Source organism: Cucurbita moschata, unplaced genomic scaffold (genome assembly GCF_002738365.1).
Source record: "Cucurbita moschata cultivar Rifu unplaced genomic scaffold, Cmos_1.0 Cmo_Scf00044, whole genome shotgun sequence".
Taxonomy (NCBI): domain Eukaryota; kingdom Viridiplantae; phylum Streptophyta; class Magnoliopsida; order Cucurbitales; family Cucurbitaceae; genus Cucurbita; species Cucurbita moschata.
In genome coordinates this window covers 3,166,487-3,185,344 of record NW_019268560.1, presented here as the reverse complement: position 1 = coordinate 3,185,344, position 18,858 = coordinate 3,166,487, and the positions used below count along the sequence as shown (strand labels likewise).

The following is an 18,858-nucleotide window of genomic DNA, read 5'->3' as shown; positions in this document are numbered from 1 at the left end:
TCCATTCCTCGGGGTCAAAGTTAAGTCAAAGTTAAGTCAAATTTAGTAATCAATTTTCATTCAAGTTTATAAAGGAACATCATAATTTTGCCCTCCAAACCTTCAGAAATTAAGATATATATCTTCGACCAAAATATAAAACTTCAAATCAACTCTCTCGTTCATGAGTTCATGTTAACTTTTCTTATCAATTACACACATAAAAGTAATAGATCCTTTAACTAAATATCCAGGCTATGAAAGAGCAATCGTTCCATATGTTGCTCGAAGGTGGGAAGGGACTGGTTTCTGCCATAACTATAGAACAAAGGAACTGCTCTGGCAATGTTAAGAGAAGCTTGAGTGAATTGGGAAGGAAACAATGGATTACAATACAGCCATTCTCTATTCAAACTCTTCCACGCTTCAGAAATCTTCCACATAATATGCTTTTGTGTGGCACTAAAGGACGTGCTTGGATGCTCCTTCATGTAGTATTTTACGTACGACCCATCACGCCCCTCTTGATTCTCATCCTGTGGACAATATCATTAATACATTCATATCATTTGTATTAATGGTTCTAATGAATCATTGAACATATGCATAAGATTGGGGATTGAGTTATGACCTTGGCACTTCCCATGTCATCCCAAAGCCGCAATATTGTAGCACTGCACGAAACAATGTCTAAATCCTCCTCCAAAAGCTCCACGGTTTGGTTGCTTATTTGCTGTCCAAGAAGAAAGAAAACATGAACTAAAGTAACGTGGACGCCGGTGCTAACTCTGCCATTTCTTAAATATTCTTCTGCACTTGGCCAATGCCCTGAGCTGAACCATTCTGCCTCAACTAAAAATGCCTTGCATAATTTACCCCACTGCATGCAACACAGATTCAATAGTTGGTCAAATACTATCATCCGTCTTGAAAGATATTGTTTTCTTTGGATTTCGCTTAAGATTTTAAAACGAGTATGTTAGGGAAAGGTTTTCACATCCGTAAAAAGAATGTTTGGTTCTTCTCTTTAACCAATGTGGAATCTCACAATTCATTCCCCTTGGGCGTCCAATGTTCTCGTTGGCACACCACTTGAGGTCTGACTCTAATACCATTTGTAACAAGCCAAGCCCACCACTAATAGATATTATTTGCTTCGGCCTGTTATGTATTGCCGTCAACCTCACGATTTTAAAAACACATCTGCTATAGAGAGGTTTCTACACCCTTCTAAGAAATGTTTCGTTCTCCTCTTCAATCGATGTGGGATTTTACAATCCACTCGCCTTGGGAGTGTTGAGGATTATTGGGAGTGAGTCCCACATTGTGAGGCTTATAGTGTACTTTGTTCGAGGGGAGGATTGTTGAGGATTATTGGTAGTGAGTCTCACATTGGTTAATTTAGTGGAAGATCATAGGGTTATAAGTGAGAAATACTATCTCCATTTGAATGAGGTCTTTTGGAGAAGCCCAAAGCAAAGCCATGAGAGCTTACCCTTAAAGTGGACAATATCATACCATTGTGAAGATCCCTGATTCCTAACAGGGGGCCCAATGTCCTCACTAGCACACTGCCTAACGTGTTAGAAGATATAATCCTCTTTGACACGCTACATAGCGTGTTAAAAGATATCATCCGCTTTGACACGCTACATATAGCCGTCAATTTCACGATTTTTAAAATGCGTTTACCAATATCATACCATTGTAGAGATCCGTCCTAATAAGGGACCTAGTGTCCTTGCTAACACATTGCCTAATGTCTAACACGGATACCATTTGCAACAGTCCCAAGCCCACCACCAGCAGATTAGAGATCAATTATGTTTGTTAAACGTGAAATTTAACCTAAATTAAACACAAACACAAACCGCTGTCTGTAGGGATGTAGCTGGATTCCAACCGTGCTTTTGATATATTTGGTCACTTATTTCATTCGTAACTTCAAGTAGAGATTTGAAGCATATACGCATGCAGCTTGGTAACTTTTCAGCAGCAACCAAATCCCATCTGCACAAAAACATTAATAACTAAAGCAATAAAAATGTTAAGTTTGAAAAATAAAAGCTTTTATGAATCAGCTTCCCAACCTACAAACAACTTCTGCGAACATGGTGAGCTCTTCCAGCGTTCCAAATACATCAAAGATATCATCAATAAGATAAACAAAAGCAATGGCTTTGGCGAGTTGGATTCTCTGTTCAGAATGGCACACATCCGTCAGACACGATAGCGACGCGATGTACCATTTCATGGGCTGATTTCTTGCAAAATTCAGCTCTCTACCCAAATCTGACTCTTTCCACCATCTAAACAAAGGGGAAAAAAAGCCTTCAAGTTGAAAACAAATGGTAATTGAATTCACATTAATCGATTCAACACACTTACTTTGTGAATTGCTTGAGTTCGTATTGGCGTAAGCGTTGAGTTGTATTGAAATTCACTTTTGCTACGTCTTGCAAAGTGTGTATCCATTTGTTTGTCCATTGCTTGTCGCCAAAATAGTTAGGCAACATGAATTGGGGCAAGGCTTTATGATAAGGATGAAGTAGAGTGTTATGCACGAAAGTGGCTGAATGATGGTTGACATGAACAACAACCCAAGCGTTTAGCCAATGGCTACTGAAATTTTGAGCTTCTTCAAGAATATCATCTCCATGCATGCATAGCTGCGAAGCTTCATGTAAACTTGTCAGCCCCTTGATATCATGCCTTAGCTCTTTGTTGAACTTCCCCTCCTCGTCCAAGAAAATCTTAAACAAATCTGTTTAAATAACAACACATGAAAGGAGAATTAGGTGTAACCTTCCAAATCCACTCCTACTAGATATTGTCATATTTGGACTTTCCTTTCTGGGCTTCAGCCCAAATCCACCATGAGTAGAAGGCTTTCTCTTTTGGGCTTCTCTTAAAACGCATATGTTAGAGAGAAGGCTTTCCCATATGGGCTTCGGATTTAAAACTTGTTAGAGAGAACTTTCCCTTTTGAGCTTCCCCTCAAGGTTTTAAAACACGTATGTTGGGGAGAGGGGTTTCCCTTATGGACTTCGATTTTAAAACGCGTCAGTAGAGAGAACTTTCCCTTCTGGGCTTCCCATTAAGGTTTTAAAACACGTCTATTAGAGAAAGTGCTTTCCCTCATGGACTTCGGTTTTAAAACACGTTTGCTAGAGAGAGAACTTTCCCTTCTAGGCTTCCCATCAAGGTTTTAAAACACGTTTGTTAGGGAGAGGGCTTTCCCTTATGGGCTTCAGTTTTAAAACACATCTGTTAGGGAGAGGGCTTCCCCTCACGGTTCTAAAACGCATCAGTTAGAGAGAGGGTTTTCCCTTCTGGGCTTCTCTTCAGGATTTTAAAACGCGTTTGTTAGGGAGAGATTTTCACACCCTTATAATGCTTCGTTCTCCTCTCCAACTAATATGTGATTTCACAATCCACCCTCTTAGGACCAGCCCTGACACACCGCCTGATGTCCGATGCTTAGGATGTTACAATTAGAGTTCAAAATAACCCTAATTCTATGAAGTTAAAGGTTTGGAGGAATAATAACTTGGAGTGACAAGGAAGCCCTGTTGAGTCAAATGTCGAAAAAGGAGAGCAGCCTTGTGAAGATCAATCATTGGATCAAATTCAAGCGCATTCAATAAGAAGTATTGCCGCTTTAGAACAGCTTCAATTTCCTCTTGGAGAAGGCTGTCAATGCCAAGACGTTGGGCTGCATCAATTAGGTCCAAACACTCCAAACAATCGCCTGATTCTCTCAGAACATGCTTCAAACTCTCCACTTTAGCCACCGCACCTTCAACCCCATGCCCATCCTGCATCACATAATATTATCTACTTTGAGCGTAAGCTCTCATGACTCGAGTTTTGGATGTCAGAAGAAACTTACTATTAAAGTAGTGGAAAATTGGGTTTTGTTGTTAGGTAAGAGTAAGAGCAAGAGGTTGTTGTTTTGAGGGTTGATGGGAGTGTAAGGATTAGCATTACGAATCTTGGTTGTTGCAAGAAATGAGTAAAAGGAGGCAAATAGAGAGAAACCCATTGCTGGAAATGTGAGAAAAGAAGTAGAAATGAAAGATTAGTATGAAAAATTGGTGTTGTTTGACGTGAACTATATAGAGCCATCATTAGAGTATTCCTCATTCCTACACACCCTAATTAATAATACGACCGTCATAAGGAAGCTTTTGACAAGCGTTACATAAATCAAGTCATGACATCCACATTATTAACTTACAAATAACTAGATACATAATAATAACATTTTTTTTTTTGAGTTTTGTCACATTAATTAATTTATTAACATTATGATTAAGTTTTTAATTATGAGTTAGTAAACCTTTGAATTATTTTTCGCAAATTAATTACTCTTTATTAGGTTGGCGAAATTGGATAAATTATCCAATGAAAAAATAGAATTATCTCATACTAAATATTAAATTTGGATTTTAGGTACAGTTGGAAACCTGAATTGTTTTTCCACATCTTTTTTTATGAAAAAAAAATACTTTTAAATTTTAAAAATATTATTATGGAATTTAAAGATGAATTTTAATATTAAAAGAAGAATTACATGTTGATGCTAGAAAAAGAGTTATAATTTATGAGACGAAGAATAATAAGGTGGAAATAATTCAAATATATGTGATTAGAATATCCTGATTTTGCATAAAAATGTTATTCATATTTTTATTAGAATTGGTATTTTCAAATTTTAATTATATTACTTAATTTTAGATAATTAATTATGGTTAATTATTTTATTTTTATCTTATTAAATTATTAAAATAATTTTAACTAATTTAATTTTAGGCTTTTAGTTTATTCAACCATCAATCTCAATAATTACACTTAATAAGAGTAAGAGTGTATGTTTATATTTAAAAAATCAAATACACATGGAGTATTATTAATGAATGGGTTAAGTAAAATTAGTGTAGTAAATAATAAATAATTAATTAGTAATAATTGTTGAAATTACTCTTTGCCTAGGCTAACTAATCGTAATTAATTAATTAATTGTTAATTAATAATTTTAGTAAATGATGTAATTCATTTATTTAAATAAATTAAGGGGGAGGGAAATGAAAAACTCGTGATTTTAAAAGAACTTACAAAGCTCATACCTAAAGATTCTGTGGACAATGACAATAATAATAATAATAATAATAATAATAATCCACGTCAATTTCCACACCACATCTTATGAAAAAGATCTGAGGACATTAGTAGGATTTGTCGACATTGTGACATGACATCTGTTGGAATTGGGATCCTCGTAGACAGAAAAAGATTGTGACTACACCAATTCTAAGGATCCATAGGTTTAATTGCTCATCTGATCTGGCGCAACAACAAAAATGTTTATACTGTTTGTATTAGATGTTTATTTCAATTTTGAATTTTGTATATCTAACAAAAAGATATACAATAGTATCCTTGTGTTGTATTCGGCTCAATCCTTTTACTAAAAATCCTAAACCCTAAACCCTAAACCAAGTCAATAGCCATACAGAAGTAAGCAAAAGATAGACCGACTCACTAAAGTTGTTCATATCTCAATTTGATAGAAATATCAATAAAATATCGATGTGAGATCTCACACCGATTAGAAAGAGAAACAAAATATTATTTATAAGAACGTAAAACATTTTACTACTAGACACGTTTTAAAATCGTGAGACTGACAACAATATATAACAGGCCAAAGCAGACAATATCAAATAACGATGAATTTAGACGGTTACAATCATATTGTTTTAAAAAAAATAAAAAACATAAATTAATAAATAAATCTTTGACACTTTTTAAATATCAATATATCCACGTTGATGGATATATCATATGTTTGAAGGCTTATTTAAAACAAATCAGATCATTTATTTAATTGCTCCATAGAGATCGAACTGGCTTGGCCCAAACCAAAAGAATACTTTTGATTTATTGGGCCTATAATATTGGGCCGACACGAGAGAAAAAGCCCATTACACTACAAGATGAGATTAAAATTCGAGAGTTTATTATGAAGAAGAAATTACAGATCATCTACAAGATTGATACACAGAAACCGGATGAAAATCAAGCATCATCGGACCGAACCAAGTCGTTTTGATTCAACCAAACGTAGCCATAGACAGGCTCCGTTTGATACTGTGTTTGATACCCATAAACACCGTCTCCTTCACTCCTTCCATCTGGATATGGGTTATGGCTTCCGAATAGATAGTCCGCCGCCGTCTGCCACTGGTTGCCGTAATTGCCATAGCAATAGCAATGCCCATGGCAACGCCCACAGCCGTTGTTGGGTTGTCTACAAGCTGTTTGCTTTTTAATCCGTGAGAGACATGGCCAATACCCAAATAAACTTTCACAAAGATCCATCGCTTCCAGGCCATACCCACTTGGAAATTGGTTCACTTCCCTTCCATTTCCATACCCAATTCCCGGATCTGCAAAGGGAATCGCTTTAACTTCCTCAATTTCTTCAGATTCAGATGCCGTGTTATCTTTCTCGATCTGGGTCGGCTTGATTTCGCTCGACGGCTTTGTTTTTTCTTCAATTTTTTCCTTTGGTGCCTCCTGAATTGCGGTGGGTGGGGGTTTTGGAGGTGAAGAAGAGGAGGGTGAGTAGCAAATGTCAGTTGAAGGTTGAAGGGGCTTACCGTAGGTTTCATGAATGTCGTAGCCACCGCCGTAAGGGGTTGGATCGTACTCTTCAAATTCTGTCTCGTTGAATTCTGAAACAGAGTAGGAGATCACAAATTGGGACGACACCTTTTGGTAACCATCGCTATAGAAATCAGGGTCGTATTCGATCACTTTTGGGACACTGAAAGTCGATGCAGAACAAGCATTGGCCGAGTAGCTAATTGTATAGCCATAAGCCCCATGGTCAACGGGTTGATACTCGATCAATTGGGGGAATTCATTGGAACTGGATGTGTAGGGAGCATAAGCCTGACCGAAATAACAAGGAGGTGGGTAGTCAAAGAGGTTGTAGAAGGTGGGTTCGTAGCTGGATTGCGGAATTGGAGGCTCAATTTGAGCAGAATCGTAGTAGGAATCGTAGAAGGCCATTGAAGATTGGATGCTTTGGTCATGGAGCGAATTGGGGGTTCTTCATTTGGGAAATTGGGGAAGCTCTAATTTCTTTCAACGTCGTTATCGATCCAACCCAAGTTCTTCCAACCACATAGCGCTTATCTAATAGGGATTTGGGTGGGAAGAATGAATGTTACGCAACTTTTTTGGTGCAATAACAGCAGGGGTTCGACAAGTGGTCGTGGGGGTGTATGTGTCCATTTGTTCTTAACAGGATTAAGCTTAGCTCAGCCATTTCCTTCTTCCTTTTTGGCCTTGTTGCAGTAAAATAGAGTTTTTTTGAAATGTAGTTAAGCTTGCTTAGATGATCAAAACCAATGGCACCAAATAAGGGTGGGTGATGTTACATATGAACGAACGTTGATGTGACTGAAAAGGAATCCAAGGCCTAAAAACTATCTTGTTTTAAACAAGTTGATTGGTCGGGTTTGTTTTATCCGACCAAAAAAGTGCGTTCTTGAGATTCTTGAATTGATGAGTGAGCTTGGAGAGGTGCTACTCTTGGGATGGTGTTATATGTTGGCAAAGAAAGCATGGATCTTTTCTTTATGGGCTGAGATGGATTGATGATTGTTTGGGGCTTAATACGAGTCCAGGATATTAAAGCTTTCTAATGAAAAGGGCTCGTTTACGAATCATTTTTAGTCGAGGAATTCAAATTTAGCTGCATATTCAACATTTATCAAGTGGAAATGTGAACCTCCGATTTTAAAATGATTCTGTTAGGGAGAAGTCTCCACACCTTTGTAAAAAATGTTTCGTTTTCCTCTCCAATCTATGTGGAATCTCACCATCTACTCTACTGCCGTGACCTAGCGTCCTGCCGTGACCTAGCGTCCTCCCTAATATACTGCTTAGTGCTTAGCTTTGAAAACCATTTGTAACAGCCTACGACTACCACTAGCTAATATTATTTTCTTTGAACTTTTTCTTACAAGCTTCCCCTCAAGATTTTAGAATGTGTCTCTCCAGCCATTTTCTGCCACATGTCGCTCGTTGGCTTCGGGTTGAGTGACGCGTGACAACTTCTCTCTCCTCCATGGGTGTTATCGATTTTTAAAAAGTGTTAGATTCATGTGTTCAAATCATTTTTTCAGATTTTTGTAACTTAACACACAAAACTCGGATCGAGTGAATTTCTCCACAAATGTCATAGAGTTTTAGTCCACTTACACTGACGTTTTCTTTTGAATTTTTTACTCGACCTGAGGACAAAATAAAGTTGTTCAAAGTAGTGAAAAACTCATGCTTATCGTTCTTGACTAGATTTCCCGATCTCATATCCAACTTCAGTTAGAGAGGGGAACAAAATACTTCTTATAAGCGTGTGGAAATCTTTCCTTAACAAATATATTTTAAAATCGAACCACAAGATTGACGATGATACATACTAGACTGTAAATTAAAAATGGTGCGTTGATTTCTTATCTTTTCCTCTACTCTTCCTTTCTTGGGTTTTTTCCCTGTTTTTTCATTGTGTGGGGCATGAGTGGCAGACAGAATTTCCAGCCCTACTATTTTCCACCATCATCTTGCCCTTTCTTTAATTTAATTAGTGCTTTGGATATTTAGAATATTAGCTTTAGCTTAGCTCATCATTACCCTTAATAAACTGCAAAACATGGGACAAAAAAGTTAATTACATGTTAATACATCTTTTCACATCTTAAAGAAGCACGGGTTAGAATGCGGTCATTTAACAGACTTAAAATATTTTTTTAGAGGGACAAGTGTACTCAAAAGGTTTAAACACATCAAAACTTTAATTAATCAAATCGGGAGCAATATGATGAAACTATAACCTTAGCTGGCTAAATTTGAGATTCCACCAACATTTTAGAATCTAAACTAACTTGCTCAGATACCATTTGTAATAGTCTAATCCACACCTAGTAGATATCTCTATAGACTTTTTCTTTCGAACTTTCCCTTTCCACAAGAGAGAGATTTCCATATTCTTATAAAGAACACTTTGTTTTTTTGCGATCTCACAAAAAGTTGGTAAAGTTCATGAGTGATGGTTGATATTTTAAGGGTCTCATAAGGGCTCACCTTTTTCTTTAGTTCGTAGCTTGATTTTGAATATATTGGGTCACTTCGATGTATACTTAAAGCAGCCAATGGGACGATAATCTTAGGATGTTTAAATTTCTTAGGTACACTAATTATGAATGATTAGATGCTTTGTGGTTCGTTGAAATACTAAATCATAATCATAATCTTCTGGAAATCTTTGTTGAAAATTAGCTTTATGCCAAAATTCACTTTAATAAGCCCATTGCTAAAAATAAAAAACTTTCAATTGCTCGTAATGTTCACTATTCAAGAGGAGATATCCCTCTAGTCAAGGACTAGTCCATGATTATGGATAATTCACCATTTTTAACAATTTTCTTTTGTTTTTTTGTTTTTTTTTTTTGTTTTTGTAGCTGGAGACCAAATTTTGAAGCTAGGAGAAAGTGTTTTGTTCACTAGGTGGAGAGTGTGCAAAGGTTAATGAAAAGAAACCAAAGAAAATGAAAAGTAGCTCGAATTTCGAGAAAAAAAGATGTTAATGGGGTTATTGTATTCTTCATGATTAGCTTTAGTCAACTTTGAACTCGATTGAGGGTCGATCTCGTCAGCTAAACTAACTTATTATGAGTCATGCACGAGGTACTGTTCAATATAGAATTTCATTATGTCGTTTTCTGCACATTGTCCGTATTACTGTTTTAAAATGCGTCTATTAACAAGAGGTTTTCACACTTTATAAAGAACGCTTAGTTCCCCTCCCTTCATATCTTTTAAATTATGTTCGTAAGTGGAAAAGAACATTAACATTAAAATAATAATAATAAAGTATATTTTGACTTTGATGGATAAAGGGAATAAATGAAGGGAAGCGAATTTGAGAAAAGCCGAAAATGACAAATGGGAAATTCCAAAACTGGGAGTTGAGAAAATGGTTGTCATCCAAATTCCATTCTATCATCATTAACCACACCCAATGCCATATTTGAGTCAAAACAAAAGTAGCAAACAATTAATGTGAGGAATGATACTCACCACTCGTGTTCCATTGGTGTTCCTCAATCAAGTACTCGTTCTTCTTACATGATTGTGTTATACATGCAACTTTTAGAAGCATAAAGAGAACCTAACTTAAGTTGTTACTTGTGAAATCATATATTGATTGGAGAAGAAAACGAGTGTTAATGAGAACGCTGGACTCCAAATGGGGAACAAAATATTCTTTACATGGGATTGTGAGATTCCACGTGACAATATTTGCTAGTAGTAGATTTGAGCTGTTACATTGAAACAGGAGGCTGAAGTTGTCTATCTTGTCTATCTCTACGTATCCATTGTCCCGTAACTATACACTTTATGTATATTAGAGAAAAATTATTCAAGATGATCATAACTTAGATAATTATAGTGATTGTGACCGCTGCATCGAAAAAAAACTTTAAAAATAACATAATTTATATTATCATGTACGTGTCTGCACCCGTGTGTGTGTATATATATATTCGTCGTCACAGATGATCATAACTTGTTAATATCATAAGGAACAAGTCTGATATAGTAAGTGAGGAGGAGGCTCAAATCAGAGGCAAAGATTCTAAGGAATTTGAAGCAAAAAGCTGTAAAACCTTAGTATGGACGATGAGTTTCCACCTGGGATTTGCGGTCGGAAGTTGTGGGATACAACCAAGATCCCGTTCTCGCCGGCGGCCGCCACTCCCTCGTCGTGTTCCGTCAGTGACTCCACCTTCTTGATTGATCCAACCGTTCGAACGCCTTCCAATTGGAACCAAAATTTTCTGTAAGTTCATCATCACATTACAATTCTTTTTCAATCAATAGAAAATATAGACAAAAATTGTTGCTTTTTGTGATTGGGCAGTGGAGATGATGGACAAAGAGTTGACACCACTTTGATGGTGGATTATGATCACCAAGAAACTAATGCATCCGAGGAGCCACAAAATCCTTCCATTTTCAACGCCGATCATGATTGTATGTTCTTAATGGGCCAAACGCATTCCAACTTTTACGATAATATTGTCACAACTACAAGCCAAAGGTTACCGATGGCTTACCCTTTTGGGATGATCTCCAATGGGTACACTCCAACGTTGTTGCCAAGTTCATTGGATCAACCAAAACAGTTTCTTGTCAACAACCGGACCATTAATAGTTCTTGTCACCCTATGTTTGAAACCCTGAATTTCACAACAAAGGTAACAATTTAAATGATCACCATTTCAAGTTTTCATAGATAGTTCAATTTGCTGTAAAAGTTTGATATTTTGGTTTGGACACTTGATCCATTTTTCAGCTGATTAGTTACGATGAAGTTGTTCGAGATTCGAGTCGGGTTGAGATGAAAAACAAAAGTAACGAAATTACGACAATCAAAAGGGCAAGGAATGACATGCCATCCTCATTACCCACTTTTAAGGTGCACTTCATAATACATTTACTCACTATTAAGATACTCAATGTAACGGCTGAAGTCCACCAGTAGTAGATATTGTCTTCTTTAGTCTTTCCCTCTCGGACTTTTCCTCAAGGTTTTTAAAACGAGTCTACTAGGAGAGGTTTCTATACACTTACAAAGAATGATTCGCTCTCCTCCCCAACCGATGTGGGATCTCACAATCCACCCCTTCAGGGCCCAACGTCCTTACTCGCACTCGTTCTCTTCTCCAAGAGATGTGGGACCCCCCAATCCACCCCTTTGGGGCTAGCATCCTTGCAGGCACACCACCTCATGTCTACCCCCTTCGAGGCTTAGCTTCCTCGCTGGCATATCGCTAGGTGTCTGACTCTGATATCATTTGTAATGATTTGAGCCCACCACTAGGAGATATTGTCTTTTTTGGGTTTTCTCTCAATGTTTTTAAAACTCTTCTACTAGAAAGGTTTCCACTCCCTTCTAAAAATGCAAAAATGCTTCGTTCTCCTCCCCAACCGACGTGGGATCTCACATTCAAACCCTAATTCTACTTTGTACTATATAATAAGTAATTTTTGGAACGGATCGACAGGTTCGAAAAGAGAAGCTTGGCGACAAGATCACAGCGCTCCAACAGCTTGTTTCTCCTTTTGGAAAGGTAAAATTTAGAATCTTCACTAATATTTTATAAGGCAATTTTGGTGTGGAATGCTTTTTAATATAATTAATTTATGATGATATCACATTCCAGACTGATACTGCATCAGTTCTACATGAAGCAATTGAGTACATCAAGTTCCTTCACGATCAAGTTCGTGTAAGTTCTTCCCATTGTGTCCTTATTTCCTGTACAACCAAGATGTAACAAAATTGTGCAGGTTTTGAGTACTCCATATATGGAAATGGGCGAGCAGGAGCAAGAGCAAGAGCAACAGGTGACAAATTATGATGGCGGGCAGCTTGTTAAGGAAGAATTGGAAGAGAATAAGAAACAAGATCTAACAAGTAGAGGACTTTGTCTGGTGCCAATTCCAAGTTCAGTTGCATTAGCAAATGGTAATACACTTGATTTCTGGTCGCCCACTTTTGGAGGAACCTTTAGGTAATGTAATGGACCTCAGATTTGAGATGAAAATGGTGGCACCCAAATGATGCTTTAAAGCGAATATGCTCGGGAGAGGTTGCAAAACCTTTAAAGCATCATTTCTGGCGCACCGTCGGATATTTGACTTCAATACCATTTGGCTGCTCAAGTAGTCCAACTCTAGTAGATATTGTTTTCCTTGTTGTTTTCTTATTCGGACTCCTCTCAAAATTTTAAAACTTAGGCGGTGTCTATTCCTTTCCCTTTTCAATCGACATGGGATCTCCATATCCCGTTTCCAACATATTGAAGGTTCAACCCCTACCTATTTCCCTGTTACCTGATTTATTTATTAACTTAAACCCCGTCTTCGGCCCTTTCTAATTTTCTCGAATTATTGCTTTTGACTTTGAGGCTTTGACTTGGATTGAAGGAGGTAAAAGAAAAGAAAAGTAGCTCTTTCCTGAACCTCGGCTTCCTTTCAGATTCTCGTCATAAAAGAAGAATTTGTCTCGTAATCAAATCATCATGAGGTAGAAGGAGGGTAACTAGTCATATTTGAATTCTTTTAATAGCCCCCTTTGATCTTTGCCGGATGTGCTTGACGGTTCCCCATAATACGCTCACTTGGGGACGGATTACTCCAGCCGTTGGGAATAAATTTACTTTTCTAAAATTAAGAAGAAAAAAAAAAGTACTATATTTAATCATTTTTTTTGGTCAATATTGTCGGCTCTGGCCCGTTACCTATCCGCCCCCAACTTCATTCCCTTCTCCAACCAACGTGGAATCTCACAATCCATCCCTTAAGGGTCGCATCCTCGTCGGCACACCACCTATCGCCACCAAATATAGTCCGCTTTGACTTGTTACATATCACTGTCAGTCTCACAATTTTAAAATGCTTCTACTAGAAAGAGACTTTCACACCTTTATAAGAAATATTTTTGTTCCCTTCTCTAGCTGATATAGGATCTTACAATCCGTCCCCAAACTTGTTCTCTTCTTCCATCGATGTGGATTCTCGCACTTCAAGACAAGATATCAACAAGATATCAATGGGTTCATGAGCTTCTATGGAGCTTCCATGTCTTGTAGGCATGGATAAGATCGAATTCATATTAAGACAAAGAGTGAACATACATATCATATGAGTGAATGATTTACAATTATAGAAGTTATTTAAAATAGAAATGGATATAACAATAAATTTGGAAGTGAAAATAGTAGTAATTAATCCAAGTTCATAACAAATATGCATGTCTAATTAACGAGCATTGATTATGGAAATTGTTAGGTCATTTACAGAGTTGGCTCCTTCAGTACTGGTGGATGGATCTCCACTGTTGTATTTCCTCTTCAAAATAAAAGCAGGTTTCTTTGGAGAAGGAACACCCACTTCGTTGCCCAACATGAACACCACACTCGACATGGTCGGACGATCTGTCGGATCCTCCTGCACACATAACAGCCCAATTTGGAGGCATCTCATCACTTCATATCCACTGCTTGATTCTTCCAAACTTGGGTCTACCAATTCCATTGCCTTCTCCAATTTCCACAGCTCCCAAACCTAATTATTTTCATGCTATGATTTTAATCCATAAAATTAAAATTAAAATTAATCGGGAATGATTTAGAATTCAATAGATTTTTGCTTACATGTCCGACCAAGTTTAAGTACGAGGAATCATAGTTGGTGTTCTTTTTCCCCGTAATCATCTCCAACACCAAAACTCCAAAGCTATATACATCTGATTTCACCGAGAATAAGCCTTCCATTGCGTATTCAGGTGACATATAACCACTACACGAAGCCAAATTTAATAAGATATTGGTAAATATCTTTCTGAACAGGATTGAGGAGTATAATAATACTTACTAGGTTCCGACAATTCGATTTGTGTTCGCTTGAATTTGGTCTTGACCAAATATTCTTGCCATACCAAAATCAGCAATCTTGGGATTCAAATCAGCATCTAACAGTATATTGCTCGCCTTTAAATCTCGATGAATGATTTTCAATCTCGAATCTTGATGAAGATACAGCATCCCTCGAGCGACACCGCAAATGATTTCAAAGCGTTTTCTCCAATTAAGCAAAGCCCTCTTGCTTTCATCTAAAACAAAAGTAAAAAAAGATGAAGTTCGTCTACTCTTCTTAATGTTTAAGCAAAATTAAAAAGACTTACCAAAGATGAAAGAGTCCAAGCTTTTGTTTGGCAAGTATTCATACACAAGCATTTTCTCTTCATTCTTAACGCAATACCCTAAAATTCTGACCAGGTTTCTATGTTGGAGCTTTGCAATTAAAGTAACTTCATTCTTGAACTCTCCAACTCCTTGCCCTGAATTCTTAGCTAGCCTTTTAACTGCAATTTCCTCTCCATTTGTAAGCTTTCCCTGAAATAATAATGTCAAAAACATTCAAATTGTTCTGTCTTCCATTATGTTGGTATAACGCTTAGTTACCTTATAAACAGCCCCAAAGCCACCTTCTCCAAGCTTGTTATTAAAACAAAAATTGTCGGTTGCCTTAGCTATAGTGACCAAGTCAAACACAGGCAAATCTGAGCTTGTTCTACTTTCATCAAATTCCTTCGTACTTGGTGGGTCCCCAAAGTTACCAGAGAAACTCGGTGGTCTCTCCCTTTCCCTTCCTGTCATTAATTAAAAATGTATGCTTTAGAACACGAGTGTCGTTGCGGAAGCGAGATTGATTGCAGTCACACACTCGCAAACATAAATTAAAAAAGATATTCGTAGTTATGAGGATCTTTTTGGGGAGAGATTCTCAAATTAGCTAATTTAAGGAATGATTATGACTTTATAAGTAAGGAATACATCTTCATTGTTACGTGGAATATTAGAAGTCTGAAACTGTAACGACTCAGATCCACCGCTAGCAGATATTGTCCTCTTTGGGCTTTTCCTTTCGGGCTGCCCCTTAAGGCTTTAAAACGAGGGGAAGGTTTTCACACCCTTATAAATGGTGGTTTGTTCTCCTCCCCAATCAATGTGGGACATCATAATCCACCCTTCTTCGGGGCCCAGCGTCCTCGCTGGCACTCTTTCTTTCCTCTAATTGATGTGGGACCACCCCCAAATCCACCCCTTTGGGGCTAGCGTCCTTATTGGCACACCGCCTCGTGTCTACCCCCCTTCGGGGAACAGCGAGAAGGCTGGCACATCGTCCGGTGTCTGGCGCTGATACCATTTGTAACGACCCAGATCCACCGCTAGCAGATATTGTCGTTTTTTAACTTCCTCTCAAGGCTTTAAAACGCGTCTGCTACGGGAAAGTTTCCACACCCTTATAAACGGTGGTTTGTTCTCCTCCCCAACTAATGTGGGATATCACAGAAACAAAACCACAAGAGCCTATGCTGAATGTAATAATGAACCAAATAAATATCCATATATGCATGAGAGATGCTTGAAGATACTCTTAATGTGAATCATGAATCAAAATGATAATGAGAATTATGAACCCAATAAATATCAATATATGCGTAAGAGATAACATATTCTTTATGACAACTTACTAGAACAAAGAATATCTTACTTTTTTTTAGCAGCTCCCACAAATAAACTAGCGAGGCTACGAGTAGCACCAATGCGACGAAACATACTACGACGATGGCTATCACCTTCTTCGTTGGATGACGATTTGAATTTTGGGAATACTGAGCTGAGAAAATTGCATTAAAAAAAGGGTATTAAGAGTGTGTAAATTTGGTTAAGGAAAGGAGACGGGGGAGAATTTAAAAGCTCACCTAATTCAACGGCATCAACTCTTACGTACAGATCTTGACCCACGTTGGCATAGGTCCGCGTGTCTAACAACTCTCCATACCATGTCACGCACCCGATCCCCGACGTCTCATTTGCGCTCGTGTAAGCCGTACAGTTACAATCCTTCATACACGCTTGTTCGCACGCTTCTAAACTCATACTCTTATCCGCACGTGCTGTCGATGAGTCCGGAACCTTCACACGTTCCACCTTCACAAAACCCTCTCCACTCCCACACGTGGCGTTTGGCCTTTTCCTGATGCACCCACCCGACGGATCTCTCAAGAACCAATTATGGTCGGACCGTGGTTCGAAACCTGGCAGGCACTTGCATTGGAACTGCTCCGTGTTGTACGGGTCGCAGTTAGAGTTCGGACCGCACCGGTTGTACTTGTCGCACCACTCGGTCGGGGTCGACCAAAACTCGTTCCACTTTTGGTCCTGTTCGTTCCACGTGGACCGATGCAACGAACCGGATTCGTCGAGAGTCATTCTCATTAGAACCGTGTCGACCGTGACGCCGTTTGTTATGGAGACCTCCTCGGCGTTGTCGATGTAGGATGTGTTGATTATAAACGACCTCGTCATTTCAGGTACTCCGGCCCATCTCCGCCCCGTCCACGGCCCTCCCCGCCACCATGGAACATCCCCCTGGTACAAAACCAGCTGCGGATACCCAGTCGGGTTGATCCGGCAACTGAAATTCCCAATCCCCGGGTCGTTTTGCGCCTTCCATGAAGTTAGGAACCAGCTGAACCCGGTCCGCCGGTTCACCCCCAATTTCATGTACGGAATAAAAACATCAGAGGGATAATCAAAGCTTTGCCATATAACCTTTCGGCTCTGTCGTTCAACAAGGGCGAGATTTCCCGTATTCCAAAGCTGAACCGACACGTCGTTTGATCGGAGGGTAGCGTTTGTAGACCAAAGAGATATGGTTTGTGTGTCGGAGAAAACGAGGAGGTTGCCATGACGGTCGAGGGCTAAGATTCCTGAGGTGTCGATTAGGGGTTGGTTTCTATTGGCAACCCAAACGAGGGTTAGTTGAGGAATTGTGTTGTACCAAATTCCGACATATCGGCGAGTGGTGGAATTGTTGAAGCTGAAGAACCCAAGAGCGAAATTCTTGTTGCTGGACACCAAGCGATCTCCATCTTTGATGATGTGAATAGTGGAATTATCTAGGGCGGCGAAGGCGACGGCGGCGGTGGCGACGGTAAAGAAACTGCCAACAAAAGTGACTAAAAGCAGTGAAATGTGGAGGACGGCCGGTTTAGGAGGATTCATGATTAATTTCTTAGTGAAAAACGGATTGTTATCAATATTTATCATCAGTGGGGATGGATGAGAGTTGAGAGAGAACTGAAAAGGGCTTTGAATTAAATGAGGATATGGGTAGTTGGAAGAGTAACTGTGACGTTGTTGGGTTCTTCATATTATGCATTCAAATTATATTTTTTTTGTTGGCCACATATAACGTTTCATAAAATTTTATATTGGTTAGACGAACACGACTATCCACAATGGTATGATATTATCTACTTTGAATATAAGCTCTCGTGACTTTGGTTTGAACTTCCCTAAAATGTCTCATATCAATGGAGATAGTAGTGGATCATTCCCTAAATTAGCCGATGTGAGATTTTCATCATCCAACACCTCCCCTCGAACAAAGTACGTCTCCCCTTAATCGAGACTCGACTCCTTTGGCGTCCTTTGTTTGACATTTGAGGATTTACCAATCGCACGACTAAGTTTAGGGCATGGCTCTGACATTTGAGGATTTACAATAATATGATATTGTCCACTTTGAGCATCAGCTCTCATGACTTTGCTTTGGATTTCCCCAAAAGGCCTCAAACGAATGGAGAGAGTATTCTTTGTTTATAAACTCATAATCATTCCCTACATTAACCGACGTGGGACTTTTATCATCTAACAATATTAATTTTATATTAATGGAGACAGTATTTCTTACTTATAAATTTAATTTAAGGAATAAACAAGTATTTTTAATGCCTGGGTTTTAATTGGAAGGGTTCTATTTCCCAAACGTATGGGTTTATTTATATATTTTGTCTAGTGAGAACATAAAAAACTGTTTGATCTTTGGGATTTCAAAATAAATCTTAATTTTTGCTGTTAAGCCGTAGCCTTCATTAGTATATAAAATTGGTGATTAATTTTTTATGTGATGTGATGTGACAATTTTTCTTTTATAGTATGCATCATGTTTGATGATTATATTCATTAATTAACACAAAATTTGTGGCATCCTAAAGTAATGTGATTATGTTAATGAAAATACATAAATGAATTGAAAGAATCATCATCAATCAATTTAATGGTGGAAGTATGGTTTCTTTTGCATTACGGAAGGTGCAAGAATTGAATAAAATCCAGCTACCTGGACACTCCTCAGCCAATTCTTTTTATTACACGCCATGTG

The 18,858-nt window shown here is 38.2% G+C and overlaps 4 protein-coding genes across 4 annotated transcripts; 1 reads left to right on the top strand and 3 right to left on the bottom strand.

Annotated features, from left to right (window-relative positions):
• Positions 1–215: 215 nt before the first annotated feature.
• On the bottom strand, positions 216–4,024 carry LOC111434067 ((3S,6E)-nerolidol synthase 1-like). Its single transcript, XM_023071360.1, has 7 exons — positions 3,872–4,024; positions 3,530–3,797; positions 2,368–2,743; positions 2,070–2,288; positions 1,851–1,989; positions 611–859; positions 216–515 (listed from the first exon to the last, which is right to left on the bottom strand). The coding sequence occupies exons 1-7, from the start codon at positions 4,022–4,024 to the stop codon at positions 222–224; spliced, it is 1,698 nt and encodes a 565-aa protein (XP_022927128.1). The 3' UTR covers positions 216–221.
• Positions 4,025–5,841: 1,817 nt separating this feature from the next.
• On the bottom strand, positions 5,842–7,184 carry LOC111434325. Its single transcript, XM_023071759.1, has one exon. The coding sequence runs from the start codon at positions 7,057–7,059 to the stop codon at positions 6,061–6,063; it is 999 nt and encodes a 332-aa protein (XP_022927527.1). The 5' UTR covers positions 7,060–7,184; the 3' UTR covers positions 5,842–6,060.
• A 3,543-nt stretch (positions 7,185–10,727) lies between these two features.
• On the top strand, positions 10,728–12,800 carry LOC111434066 (transcription factor bHLH112-like). Its single transcript, XM_023071359.1, has 6 exons — positions 10,728–10,894; positions 10,976–11,312; positions 11,411–11,533; positions 12,123–12,188; positions 12,282–12,347; positions 12,409–12,800. Exons 1-6 carry the CDS (start codon positions 10,728–10,730, stop codon positions 12,634–12,636), a joined length of 987 nt encoding a protein of 328 aa, XP_022927127.1. The 3' UTR covers positions 12,637–12,800.
• Positions 12,801–13,761: 961 nt separating this feature from the next.
• On the bottom strand, positions 13,762–17,804 carry LOC111434312 (G-type lectin S-receptor-like serine/threonine-protein kinase RKS1). The gene is given in 6 exon segments (XM_023071742.1): positions 13,762–14,187; positions 14,277–14,421; positions 14,497–15,017; positions 15,087–15,274; positions 16,180–16,305; positions 16,391–17,804. Coding segments are annotated over 6 exon segments (2,637 nt in total). The 5' UTR covers positions 17,742–17,804; the 3' UTR covers positions 13,762–13,881.
• Between the last annotated feature and the right edge of the window lie 1,054 nt (positions 17,805–18,858).